Here is a 14,733-nt window from a genome sequence, read left to right on the forward strand (position 1 = left end):
TCCTCCTCAGGGCTCTTAGATCCTCTGTTCCCTCTGTCTGGTACACCTTCCCCCCAACTTCTCTTTTCTCCCCTTGGCTAAATCCTACTCATCCTTCAGATCTGAGTATAACCGTCATTTTCTCAGAGAAGTCTGCCCTGGCCTTTCAATTGAAGTTAGATTCCCCTGCTATAGTCTCTCATCTCATCTAATTATTTTCCTTCCTTGTACTTAACTTGGGTTATAATGATATATTTATGTCTGTGACCATTTGTTTGATATCCATCTCTTCCATCCGACCGCATAAGCTCCATGAGGTCAGGGACTTTATCTATCTTGTCCCTTAGTGTATCCCCAGTAACTGACAGGCAAAAAGGTCTCGAGAAGTGTTGGCTAAATGATAAGTGAATGAATGAGTGACAGCAAAGAGAAAAAACAATATAAATAGAAACCCCCCTTACATACACACACACACAAAACAGAAATATGTCATTAATAAGAGAAGGATCATGGTCTGGTGCAAGATACATTGGCTAGGAGTCAGAGTTGGGGGCCTGGTTTTTATACTCATTTCTGCCACTACCTAACTGTGAGACCACATCCAAAATGCAATTTGTTAGAGTAGCTATTTTTCCTTCTCTGAGGTCACAGCCTTGGTCTCAAATTCCTCATTTGTAAAATTGTGATAATACAGCCTGCCCTATTTATCTTCAATACTGGAAAAAACACTTGAACTTAATATACTGTCATGTAGGTAAAGTACTACACAAATATAAAAATATTAATCCGTAGAATCAGTGTAGAGATATTTGCGTCTAAATTGTATATCTAATGTCTATTGACAATTCGCAAATAAGTGACTTCAGTTTTTCATTCATGTTTGCTGCAAAAATTATTTTCTATCACCATTGGTCAAAAGTAAAAAAAAAAAAAAAAAGTTAAGACCAGTGGTAAAGCTATATCCTTTTATTACCAGAGTGACTATGAGATATTATGTTGAGTCTGTGTTGAACATACTAGTGAAAACACATGCCCTTTACATTTACTCAAAGTCACTAATGGCTTTCATAAAAACAGAATGTATCATTTAAGGGGAATAAATAATTAGCCTTGACAAGAAGTAAGCTCAGGATTCTCATGAATGAATTAGCCAATTCCCACTATGGATACTGAGTATTTGGTTTTTAATTTTACATCCTAATGAAAATTGAGGACCAGCTGGAGACACTGGAGGGACTGAGACACAGGGTTGTCTGGGAAGGGCTTAAGTTAGGATAAAGTTGTTATATCAACAATGGTCTTAAACAAGGCAAAGTGGTGCCAAGCAAAAAATGTGGATTAGAAAGAAAAGCCACATTCGTATTTTTTGTACTTTAGGCTTAGTACTTTATGGCTTGTTATGGAATGTTAAACCATATGGAAGGTATCCCACAAGGACAGCAGGCTGGGATATTTTGGGTCTAACCATATCAAGCATTTTTTAATGCAAAACTATTTATTGAGCATCTATTGTGTGTTCTAACGTTTATGTGAGAAAATTTTATGTGGGGAACCAGTTGAGAGAAGGTAAACGGGCATGAACAACGAACCAGAAGTTGGAATGAACATATTGTGCTCCCACAGTGAATGAGCAAATTAGCAAGAGCAGAAGGGACCATTGGAGAAAGGGAAGAAAGAAAAGCAAGAAAATATTACTTCCTTGCTTGTATAGAACTTTATAATACGAAACAAACAAACAGACCTAACCCCAAACCAAACCAAAACGTATGCACAATTCTCATCACATTTGATCCACCAAACAAAAAACAAATGCAGAAACCTCAGTGAGGTTGGGGGTATGGGTGTTTGCCCCAGAGAGTAAATGAGCTTGCCCAAGGGCACACAGCTGAACAGCGTGGGGGAGGAGGGGACGCCTCGCATTACTCTCCCAGAGCACTTTCCTCTGCAGGGCTCAAAAGATAGGATGAGATGCAATGGTGAAGCCTTTCCATGCCAGGCTAAGGAATTTGGTCTTTATTCTGTGAGGAAAATAAGTAGACAGGACACCTAATTTAGCCCAAGGGGAAGAAAGCAGAGTTCACCACAAACCACTAACAGGTCATCTTGACATGGACCTTGGACAAGGTTCTGCAGAGAGCTTTCTAAAGGATGGTTTTTGAGTGCTTGGAAGAACCCTTGCCAGCACTGGTTCACCGAAAAGCCAATTATGTTTGAGCAACTCATTTTCTCCTCTGACAGGAGTACCATAGAAAATTTAGTTTGTATTTCAATAAGACACTTGTTTCAGATACCACTCTGGAGAAAATGGGCAATTACAGGATGGGTGGTGGATTAATTTGCATTGATTTTTTTTCCACTTTATTTCTTTTAATCTTTTTGATTTATTATTCTTTTATTGAAGTATAGTTGATCTACAATTTTGTGTTAGGTTCAAGTGTACAGTAAAGTAAGTCAGTTATATATATATATATATATATATATATATATGTATATATATGTGTATATATGTATACATATAAATATACATATATACATTTATTCTTTTTTAGATTCTTTTCTATTATAGGTTATTATAAGATATTGAGTATAGTTCCATGTGCTATACAGTAGGTCCTTTTTGGTTATCTATTTTATGTATAGTAGTGTGTATATGTTGTAATTTGCAGTGAATTTTAAAGGTGAAGGGGATTTTAGAACTCATCTAACCTACTCCATCCTTTTAAAAATGAGAAAAAGGAAACAAGGGGTAAATCGACTTACTTTAAGTTATATCATCATCATCATCAAAATAGCTTACACATATTGAACACTTACTATGTATCTGGCACATTCTAAGTGATTAATATGTACTGGCTTCTTTAATCCTCACAACAAACCTACGTGGTAACAGAGGCTCAGGGAGATTCAGTAACTTGCCAATATCATGAGCTTATAAGCAATGGACCTGGGATTTGCCAGCAAGGCTGGCTTCTGAGTTGGGGCTTTCTCTTTAGGTACACCCTCTCCAGGACATAAAACTAGAAAGTGGGAGAACAAAGTGTCACTGGTACTAATGAATGGACTTTCTGATGGTACGCTATAAGACGTCCTTGCTATGTCGTTTTCAACACTTTTACCCACAAGTTGGATGAAATATGGAAAGCAGTTCATCAGATCTTCAGAAGCCATGATATGGGGAGAGGAATAAAAAATACACTGGACAAAAGAAGCAGGATCTCAAAAAATCTGGGCTGATGAATGAATCTAAATGTTTTCATTTCAGAGGAATATAGGAAGATATTGCGTGTTGACTCCCAAACCAATTGCCCAAGAATGGGGTGGAGAATATGCATAAAAGAGAATACAACTTGGGGTGTGGGATTTATCAATTCCAACATCAATAAGCATGTGGGGCTGACCAGAAGCTAATGCAAGGAAGAAAATGACATTCTGTGTGTATTTTGCACTGGTCACGTCCACACTGGTTCTCAGCTGATGCTATGAGACCAGTGACTAACCAGGGGAGCTCCAGTCACTGAGACTTTTCACAGTGACGGCCTGATCTTTCTTCCTCCTTCCTGACCTGCTTTTGCTCTGATGTCCATCTTGGCCTCTTCCCCCATTGTCATCCTGACTTTGTTCCTGCCTCTTGCCCTCTATTCTCAGTTTTTGTTCTGGGTTCTCCTAGCATGTGAATCTTGGGGTATTTTTCCCCATGGGGCCCTGATTTGACTGCCTCTCTATCAGCCATGCTGTATCAGGAGAAAACCTCTCATCTGTGTTTCAGCCTCTCAGAGCTCAGTCCATGACTCTGACCCCTGGAGGGTATGCTGATAGCACTCCCATTGCCCTGCCAGTACATACAACACAAGAAGATTTGGACCATATCTGGAGTATTGTATCCAAGTCTGGCCTACCCCCTTCCCTACCATAAGGGAATCTCTGTAAATTGAAGTATATTCATAGAAAAAGGATAGGCTGTGAATAGTCTTGAACAGTTGGTGATATGTGGAATGAATAAAAGGGGCCAGAATGCCCAGACAAGGTAGACTATGGGCTTGGGAGATTTGTCTCCAACTTTGCAGAAGATCCTACTGTGAAAGACCCCACAGGTTTCTCTGTGTGGCTCCAGGGAGTAGCCTAGAACCTGTGGGCAGAAGTGGCAGGGAGGAGACAGATTTCAGCTTAATAAAAAACTTTCTCATGGTAAGAGCTGTCCAGAAATGGAATAGAATGAAATGGTAGTGAGCTCCCCATTATTGGAGGTATTCAAGTATAGGTGGAGCAGTGGCTTGTCACAAAGCTGTATAGTAGATCCAAACATCAAAGGGATGCTTAGACTTTTTCATCTGTGGGTTGGTTGCACCCAAGAGTCTCTGTGCCACTGAGGACTCAATGGTGCTTTTTGAACAGGTGGCCTGATGACAGTGGTATGTAAGGTAAATGCATCCCTCCAGTGAAATATCAGAGAAGGACCACCCCATTTGTCTTTCCTACCTGTATGTTTTCTGTGTCAGCGAGCTCTGGCTTCTACCTTTAGAGCACAGACAAACGCTTCCGGCCACCAGAACAGGAGGGGCCCACCCCAGATCTAAGGGCCACTCTCGTTTAGTTTTCCAAAGCTGGGGATGGCCTCTCACACTTGGCCAATCTTGTGTTTATGTTCTCTCTTGGCCCCTATCCCCACCGCCTTTCCCAGATCAAATACCAAGTGCATTGGATAGATAGAACCCGCAGTGAGAAAATGCATTTTAATAAAACCCCATTGATTTTGGGGGCTGCAAGTAAAGAAAAGGCACCTAAAGAGTCCAACCCCCCCCCCCACTCCCCCGCCCGGCCACTTCCCCCTCCTCTGTCCTGACCTACTCTGGGGCGGTCACACATCGATTGGCTTCCCAGATAATAGATTGTGCCACCACCGGTGGGGAACCTCTGGGGACCAGCCGGAAGGTGGAAGAGTCGCACGCAGCAGCCCAGCCCCGACTTAATCAAACTAGCAACAGGATCTCCAGCGGCAGCGCGGCGGTGGCAGTGTGGCAGTGGCGGCAGCGGCGGCGGCATTATGCGTGATTACTGACAGGCACCAGCTGCCGCCGCCACCGCCGGCTCAACGCACGATGTGGACTCTCAGATCGAGAGGCAGATTCCTGACTAATCCCAGAGGGCTGGCCCAGCCCGAGCTGCCCGGGCTGGTAGGAAGCGATGACCACTCTTGCTAGCCCAAGTTGAAGGGAGCCCGGCTGCGCTCGGGAGCCGGGAGAGGCCGAGCGATTGAGCAGACGCGCCCGGGAGGATTATGAACTGAAGAGTCAACATGTACGGAAATTATTCTCACTTCATGAAGTTTCCCACAGGCTTCGGAGGTGAGTATTTCACATGGCTTCACCGTGGGGACCGTGTGGAGAGACGGAGCGGAGATGGGGAGATCCGGATAACTGGATTAGGATTGAATCAGGAGAGCATATATGTTTATAGGCATATATAGTGTGTTTCCGTGTGAGTGTGTGAGTGTGTGTGTGTGTGTGTGTGTGTGTGTGTGTGCATGAGAGAGGGACAGGGGCCGGGAGAGGGAGGGAGCGAGAGAGGGGGAGAGAATGGTCCGTAGGTGAGGATCTGTTTGTACATCAGAATGAGTGAACGGATGGGAGGATATGGGGATATTCTAAGGAGAGCCTCAACCCACATGCTTGGGAATATGTCTGAGACAAAGGTAGACTAAGTGCATTGTTATAACCCGGTGTGTTTGCGTGGGTGTGAAGAGTGGAGAAGGTAGGGGAAATTACTAGGAGGTACCTATTATCCAACTTGCCACGCGGAAAAAAAAAAATGTGACTAAAAAGGTTTTGCCTATATTAAGGGTCCCTGGGATACTTCATAACAAGGGACTGATTGTTTTATTTAAAAGCAGATTTCCTTAGAATTGCATTTTTTAAAAAAGAAAACATAGCACTTTAATTTGCCACCCTGTTTTCCTTCCTCTGTTTTCTCCCCTTTTGATTTGCTAATAGCCTCTTGTCCCCTCCCCTGCTGCTGCCCCCAATTCCATTTCCAGGGTCGCTGCCATCAGTCGGAATCTGGGAGTTGGTGGAGGGGCTGGGTGGTCCAGGTCCTCATAGCAGAAAACAGGCGAGCTGGAGCTCCAAGTTGCCAAGCCAGGCAGCGCAGCTGGGCGGCACTTCCCAGGGGCTGCCTTCACACCCAGGCACTTTGGTCCCAAGGCTCCTTCCATTCGGTGACAGAAGCAGCACAGTCGCCCAGCTTTGGATACATGGAACCAACAGCTGACCAACTGGCCTCTCACTTGGCAGCTGGTGGCGTATAGTTCGGGTTCTTGGGAGCCAAAGGGGAGAGCTTTTGCCCCGCGGATGCTGGCAGGCAAGACAAAGCAGAAATTCTTGTCAGGTCTTGAGAACTGAAAAGTCCCTGCTCTCCCCACCTCCTGTGGGTCATAGGCCATTCCTCTGAAGGCTTGGGGGCAAAGCTTGCCTACCCCTCTGAGCAGTCCCCTCTATAAGGTGTGGTGGGACATGGCCAGTGGATGGGGTCCCTGTCCTGGAGTCATTAAGCCAGGGGGTTTGCTGATTCATTTGGGGTACATTGGGTGGTTTTGTGGGCCAAGCATGGAGTTAGGTGCTGGTAATACAGATGTGCATGAGATGTAGTCTCTACTATTTGGACCGGGCAAGCTTGTTATTACCCAGACAGATTGTAATACTGCATGGCATGTGCCCTATCGGTTGCAGGAGGAGGTTGCCACTTGGACACAGCGGGTGGGGCGCCATGGACACACATCCTGGAGGTGGTAATGCTGAAGTTCTTGGGGCCAGTCTTGTGACATGACCCGGTGAGAGTGGTGGCCAAGGCTGTGACCTGGACATCTGATCTCCAGTTTACAGTTGGGTCCTGGGCGTGAAAAGCCTTTTCAGCTCCCATCTTGGTCCCATTCACAGCCGAGAAGTACTTTTTCCTTTTCCCTCTGAGTTCAGTTGTCTGAAGAACACGCTTATCCATGAGATTCTTGGGACCCCTGAAGTCTGTGAGGTTATGGCTTCATGACTGCCAAGGAGACCCTCTGCGACAGTTGGGGTGAACAAAAGGATTGAAGGTGGACAGACGTAGGAAGAGAAAGTCTGGAGAAAGAAGATCTAGGCCAGAATTCCCTGGGGGCTGCTGGCTGGAATCTTGGGACGGTAGCCTCTTAAGGGACCTCAAAGAGCATCTTAGCCCTCTTATATTATAGATGTGTAAACTGAGGCCTCAATAAAGGCAGGAATAGTTTAAGGTTATGTGGAGTTGAGGGGGAGAGCCCTTCTGGAAAAGCCCCTGAGTCAAACTTCTAATAGTGTTCCTTCAATCTGATGGAGTGAAAAGAGCATGAAAGACACACACACACACACACACAGAAAGAGAGAGAGAGAGAGAGAGAGAGAGAGAGAGAGAGAGAGAGAGAGAACTGAGTTTGGTTTCTAGGTTTTCACTTACTAGCTGTGTGACCTTAGGCAAGTTATTGAACCTCTCTAAGCCTCGTCTCTAAAACGGAGTTTAACATCCCATCCTCAGATCATGGTTGTGAGCATTAAACGTGCAAATGCTTGAAAAAGCAGCTATAGAGTGTTGTCTGTATATGTGGTATTTAGTAAAAGTTAATATTTTCATCCCCTCCATTTTGTTCAAGTACTAAAATGCAAATTAATCTAAAAATCAAACATTACTGCAGAATAATGAATTAGGAATCTGGGGAAATAAAATTGAATCCATGAAGACCCACATACGTTGCTGGTTTAAATTTTCATAATTGTGAGAGCTCTGGTATTTAGTGTAATTAGGTTTCAGATAAAAGGAAACACAATTGGCTGGACCATGGAAGAAGTAGGCTGATATAACATGAGGGGTGGGAGGAGGAAGGATAATCTAGGCTGTTGAAACATCTCCCCCCAGTGCTTCTTTTCCTCCCCGTTCCTGAGAGACGAGAACAATTATTTGGTATCGTTCTGCTGATGTTTTCCATTTTGTTTGCTTTCACCAGCTAAGAGGCGGAAACACTGAGCAGAGGACAGGGACCCCTTGAAAGCAGAGCTCATCGTGGGAACTGGCAGTGGTGAGGGAGGGAGGGAAGGAAGGAGGAGGACCCACCCATAGGCGCTGGGGAAACCTGAGGATGAGAGCAGAAATTACCTGCAGCCTCTCACCACCTTTGCCCAAACGCAGCAAGTTGTGCCACACATATTAAATGATTTAGTGTATAACCCCTGCCCTTTTACATATTAGCAAATGGAACCACAGAGGGCTCCTGGGATTTGTGAGGATCTCTAGGGAAGCAATGTCATCCCTGGGAAACAACACCTGAGATTTGCATCTGGGCTGTGCTTACCAGATATCAGGCCTTCCCCCCATCCGTGAACAAGACACTGGTCAAAGTGGCCACAGAGTGGGGACTAGTTGGGTTGCAGCAGCCCCACCAGCGTGCCCACTCTCCCAACTCTGGGGCCTACCATGTGATGAGGTGAGAGCCCTTTTCTTCTTTTCTGCCAAGTCCTGGCTTTGCCAGCTGCCCAGTAAGAGATTTGTTTGCCTGGATGAGACAGTTGCTGCCTCTAAGAAGATGGCAGAACAAAGCCTGTAATCCCCCCGCCCCCCGCCCCGTCCAATTGTGCGGTAATCCTCAGGGTGAGAAGGAGATCAGGGGAGAGGGGACTTCTCTGGTTTCATTTAACAAGCACGCAGTAGCGCTTACTAAGTGCCAGCTACCATTGTAAACACTTCACTAGTATTATCATATTTAATCCTCATGACAACCCAGTGAGTAGGTACTATTACCAATATTATCACATTCCTTTTATCGGCGAGGAAACTGAGGCATTTCAAGGTGCAGTAACTTCTTTTACGGTCCCATAGCTGGAAAATGGCACAGCCAAGGCTTTGAATGCGGGGAGTCTGGCTCCAGAGCCCAGGACGTGCTGAGGTGCCTCTCACGGCTTCTGTGGGCCACAGACTTGCTGCAGGAAGCTAAGGCCGCAGTGCCCGCCTTGAGGGGGTGAAGAGCCCTAAGCCAGCCACGGCACTGCCCGATGGTTGCAGACACAGTAGCCTGGCATTGAGGAATAAAGCGCAGCCTAGGCTAGCAGTCACTCAAGAGCAATGGTGGCCTCTGGACAATTAACTGCTGGCTTCTTCTGGGGGCCTACTGATTTGCAAGAGCCCTGCCCTACAGACTCTCACCATTTGTGTAGAATACTCCCCTTCTCACCTAATAATAGCCATAGAGGAGGGGTTGAGTTGGAGGTGTGTGTGTGTGTGTGTGTGTGTGTGTGTGTGTGTGTGTGTGTGTGTGAATGGAGGGCAATATGAGGATGTGGGAGGAGGGGGTGTGTGTGTGTGCACACGCCAGAATGTATTTTTCCCCTCCAACAAATGTGTGGGTGGCTAATAGGGACCTACCATGGATGTAAGTGGTTACGGTTTATGTAGGAAGGAATAACTGTTTACGAGATTTAGGAAGGAACATATTCAGTATAAACTATTTTCTGAAACATTTACAATCTTACCAAGAGATAGAGAGCTGAATAGCAACCGGGGGAAGAAATTATGCAAAGGGTAACCAAACTTCTCCACCTTTTCCTTCCCTTCATTATGTAGCTTCTGTATCTGCAGAGAATTTAGCCACCAGAGTTGGGTGGCTGGGATGCCAGGGCTCCCAGAGGAAGCTGCTATTTTCTCCTCTTATTTGAAAGTAGAAAATACAGGGGCCCAGGGAATCTAAGAAGTGAATGTTCTAGAATGCCTGGGTTTGGGTGGCTTTCATGAGATTGACCCAGGTCTTGGTTCAGTGACTTTCTCAAAAGAGTGAAAATAATAGCTGACATTTATTAGACACCTTCCATGTGCCAAGCCCTCTTCCAAGGGCATTACATGCACCATCTCATTTAATATTCTCAAGGACCCTAGGAGGTAAGGTACCATTGTTATCCCTGTCCCAATTTTTACTGACAGAAACATCGAGCCACAAGGAAGTTGAGTAACCTGCCCAAGATCACCCAGCTGGTAAGGAGTGGACCCAGGATCCAAATCCAGGCAGATGTCAGGAGTGTTGTGCTTAACCCTACACTGTGCATACCTCTGGCTGCTTGCTGGGGAAGGCAGAGGAGGTGGAGGGGGGCAGGTGTGTGGAGTCCCAGATCCACCCCAAATGGGTGAATTATGGATAAGAACAACAATTGACATATTCAGTTCTTACTCTGTGCTCTTCACAACTTATTTAGGGATCCTAATGCTTTTTCTTGAATATGCATACTTGCAGCAAATGAATAAAATGACAGGGGTGGGGGCAGGGGACTGAGCCCTCAAATGTGCTAATAAGACAAAGGTCAAAAAAATTTCCAGGGCTTCCCTGGTGGCACAGTGGTTGAGAGTCTGCCTGCCGATGCAGAGGGCATGGGTTCGTTCCCTGGTCTGGGAAGATCCCACATGCCGCAGAGCGGCTGGGCCCATGAGCCATGGCCGCTGAGCCTGTGCGTCCGGAGCCTGTGCTCCGCAACGGGAGAGGTCACAACAGTGAGAGGCCCGTGTACCGCAAAGCCGCAGAGCGGCTGGGCCCGTGAGCCATGGCCGCTGAGCCTGGGCCTCCGGAGCCTGTGCTCCGCAGCGGGAGAGGCCACAACAGTGAGAGGGCCACGTACTGCAAAAAAAAAAAAAAAAAAAATTCCAGGTGGACCTCACTTGATTTTAATACATGGAACTTGATTTTGTATTCTAGGGCAGAGGTTGGCCAACTTCTCTACAGGGCCAGATAGTAAACATTTTAGTCTTGGCTAGCTATAGTCTCTTCCACAACTGCTCAGATCTTCTGTTGTGATGGGGAAGCAGCTGTGGTCAAACGCATAAGCTAATGCACAGGGATGTGCCCTGTTGAGTATGTTTGCCAACCCCTAGGGGATCATTCCAGAGAAGTTTCATTACTGTTTCTGATTGTCCCCCAGTTAGCGTGATTAACAGCACTACCTCTAAATAACTCCCCTGCACCCCTTCCCTTCCCTGCAAGAGCTGAATCTTTTTTTTTTTAACATCTTTATTGGGGTATAATTGCTTTACAACGGTGTGTTAGTTTCTGCTTTATAACAAAGTGATTCAGTTATACATATACATATGTTCCCATATCTCTTCCCTCTTGTGTCTCCCCCCCCCCCCCTCCCTATCCCACCCCTCCAGGTGGTCACAAAGCACCGAGCTGATCTCCCTGTGCTATGCGGCTGCTTCCCACTAGCTATCTACCTTATGTTTGGTAGTGTATATATGTCCATGCCACTCTCTCGCTTTGTCACAGCTTACCCTTCCCCCTCCCGATATCCTCAAGTCCATTCTCTACATCTGCGTCTTTATTCCTGTCCTGCCCCTAGGTTCTTCATGGCATTTTTTTTTCTTAAATTCCATATATATGTGTTAGCATACGGTATTTGTCTTTCTCTTTCTGACTTACTTCACTCTGTATGACAGACTCTAGGTCCATCCACCTCATTACAAATAGCTCAATTTCATTTCTTTTTATGGCTGAGTAATATTCCATTGTATATATGTGCCACATCTTCTTTATCCATTCATCCGATGATGGACACAAGTTGTTTCCATCTCCGGGCTATTGTAAATAGAGCAATTTACAATTTGGTACATGACTCTTTTTGAATTCTGGTTTTCTCAGGGTATATGCCCAGTAGTGGGATTGCTGGGTCAATCTTTAAAGCTAGAAAAAGGACTTGCTGCTCATCCGTTCTGACCCCTCAGTTACAGATTGAGGACACTTGGGAAAGCAGGTGGGGCTTGCCCAGGACCTGTGGCTGTTTATGGTCTTCAAACTGGGTTCCCCTGAGCCCCCTCGGGAGCCACCTGGGGTGGCAGAAAGAAGAGTAGAGGGAGGCTAAGCCACAGAGAGCCCTCCCCCAACACGTTGGTAAAATAACAGCACTACCAACTACACAGGGTCATGGTTAACTTTCCACAGTATAGGGATTCAATAAAATAAAGCCTGGATAATTGTAAACACACAATAAAAGTTCGTTTCTCTTTCCTACTTCAGAAAAGTTGGAGACTATGGTAGTAAGTTCAGCTAAAATTTTGTATGTAGGTTTTTCTTAGAGGAGGTATGCCTGTTCTTAAAGTGTCAGACTGTGCAGTAGGACAGGCTGACAAAATGAAGTAAAGAAGACATCAATTCTGTGCCAGTTACAGAAAATTGTATTTTAACGAGTTATTCCAGGGCAGACACTCATGAGATCCGGCAGAAACAGAGCGGTGACCTGGGACCTCTCATCCCTATAACCTTCAGGATACGTTCGCCCCAGGCCAGTGTCCTTAACGAGTCATGTCCCCCTGAGTTTCCTCAATTTCAATTTGCATACCCTGGGGCCCTTGGCTCCCTTTATCAGATACTGTAACTGAGAAAGGGGTGAGGGAGAGAGCAACAGCTTCTAGGTTCAAGACCAAACTCAAATTCCTGATGGGATTTCAGAATTCAGCATCTGAAAAATGGAAAAGCTTGTGATCTTTGATTAAAAAAGCATTTACAAAAAGAGGAGCGGCAAAGAGAGTGCTTAATAAATATGTTGGGCTGTTTCTTCCAGGCTGGTTGCCTGGGTTTCATTTCTGTGACTCAGCATCTCTTTTGTCCCTCCTTCGGCTGGTCACTAGTGTCATGAGGAAGCAGTCTCTTGGAAGGCTTGGGGCTCACGGTACCTATGTTTTCTCAGCCCCAGTGACATGGGGAGCAGAGCAAAGGTTAGAGATCTTCAGGAGGGAAAGTATATCCAGACTGCTCCGGGAATGCCTGTCAATCATTCATTTAGCACACCTTGTCTCAGCATCTGGCTTGTGCAAGAATTGTGTGGGACACCGAGAACTAAGGCCCATCCTCTGCCCTGAAGGAGTATATAAACCAGTTACACGCTCTGAAGTCTACAGAACAGTTAGAGATGAATTATTCCTGGAAACGTTTCTTGGGGCTGAAGTTAAGTGAATAGATTCAAGGAATTTAGGTACCTGGAACCTGAGAACAAATAATACCATGTCCATTACCCAATGGTAACATTGCACTAGGGATATGGTTTGCTGTATTTTAAGACAACTGCAGTCTTTAGAAGACAGTCCATATTGAGAGGCTAGGGAGAGCATATATGTACAAGAAGCCTATATAGACAGAGAAAGGGATTGAGGTCATGGATTCAAGAGCTGGGTGTGGGCAGAATTGGTGTTCAAGGACTTCCGGAACAAGGGGTGATTGGGGGGCACCCTCAGCAAATGCCTGGAGCACTTCCTGGCATTTGTCTTGGTGGATGGGCTGGTACATGGTGTATCAGTGCGTGGAACTTGTTTAAAGGGTCAGACAACCTGTCCTCGTTGGTGGAGACCCTGCTCCAGTACCCCCTGGTGCCTCGAATGTGTTAGGGATGGCACAATATGCATCTGTACCAGAGAAGTTCAAATTTGGTCCTGGGTGGGAAGGCTGGTTTGCAGGCCAAATGCCATTAATTACATGTAGGAAGGTTGACAGAAATAATGCTAGACTCAGATTCTAGGTCTCTAATAATTCACAATAAGCACTTGAAAATGTCACTTTATCATTCTGAACCTCAGTTTTCTAATCTGCCTAATGGGGATAATTTCTGCCCTTCCAACTCTTCTGAGTCAGTTTGAAGCCTGAATGGAACAGACAGTGGCCTCCAAGGGACTGCTATATCCGTAGTGCCTAGCACAGAGCCTGGCACACAGTAGGCGCTCAACAAGTATTTTTTGACTGATGGAACCAATAATTGATATGGAAATACACAGCAGATAATTATAAAGAGTTTTATGAATGTAAGGCGGTATGTAGTGGTTGGCATAAGCTTGGACCTGGGAGCAGAAGACCCAGTGTTTTTGTCCTGTGTGGCCTCGACCTAGTCATGCAACTTCTCTGGGATTAGTTTCTCTTCTATAAAATAAGGTGGTTCTTCAAGTCCTGAAAGTCTGGTTTCTACCCCAAAACAATATGGCCTTATTAATTTATGACAGAAGTAATTTGGAATGGTGATTAAAGTGATCATGGCAGGAGCTAGTTTGCATTTGCTCATTCAGGAAAAAATAACAAAAAAGGTTTGTTAAGCAACTAAGATTGTAGAAGTGTTGAGCCTCTTTAAGTTACATCGTTTTTCGTTTTTCGAGCAATTTAAAAAGCAAAGCATAGTAGGAACCTCATTAGCATATTAACGGAGTGTTAATTACAAAAGAGTCTTTTAAAGCAGATTTTATAAAATCCCCACTTAATAACCATTAGCTTGTGGTACTTGAAGCACAAACTCTTCACGTGTGTTACTTAGAAGTATTAAAATCGTAATTTAAAAGTAATCTGCCAACTTGTCATGAATTTAGACTGATTTTTCTCTCAACTGATCCAAATGAGTGAGGTTTTGCTATAATTATATATAATGCTGGTAATAATGAGGCTGATTATCAATCTTTGCCTGCTTTTCACTACCTCCATCATTACAGGTTTTAGGGGAGGGGGTGGGGGTGGAGGGAGAAGGGAGGGATGGAGGGGGGAGTGGAGGATGCCAATCTCCCGCTCCCCCTTCTCCAGGCACTAGAAGAAGCAACCTCCAGCCCCTACCCTGAACAGCCAGCCAGCTCTCCTTTGGGGACTGCAGGAATCAGGCAGAGCTACCCTGTGTGAGCCCAGAAAGGCTGGCCAGTTGGCCAGGGCTGCACACAGCGGTGTCAGCCTATCAGCTGCTGTGTTCTCTTATTCCTGCT

At 45.4% G+C, this 14,733-nt stretch overlaps 1 protein-coding gene across 1 annotated transcript in view; it reads left to right on the forward strand.

Moving 5' to 3' along the window:
• The first annotated feature begins 4,818 nt into the window (after positions 1-4,818).
• Positions 4,819-14,733, forward strand: part of RXRG (retinoid X receptor gamma) — a 45,808-nt gene continuing 35,893 nt past the window's right edge. Inside the window, exon 1 of the mRNA XM_007457395.1 lies at positions 4,819-5,321. Within this exon, the coding sequence (XP_007457457.1) occupies positions 5,273-5,321 (49 nt within the window). The 5' untranslated portion in view covers positions 4,819-5,272. The remainder of the gene's footprint in view (positions 5,322-14,733) is intronic.

Source organism: Lipotes vexillifer, unplaced genomic scaffold, assembly GCF_000442215.2.
Source record: "Lipotes vexillifer unplaced genomic scaffold, Lipotes_vexillifer_v1.1 scaffold1048, whole genome shotgun sequence".
In the NCBI taxonomy this organism is placed as follows: domain Eukaryota; kingdom Metazoa; phylum Chordata; class Mammalia; order Artiodactyla; family Lipotidae; genus Lipotes; species Lipotes vexillifer.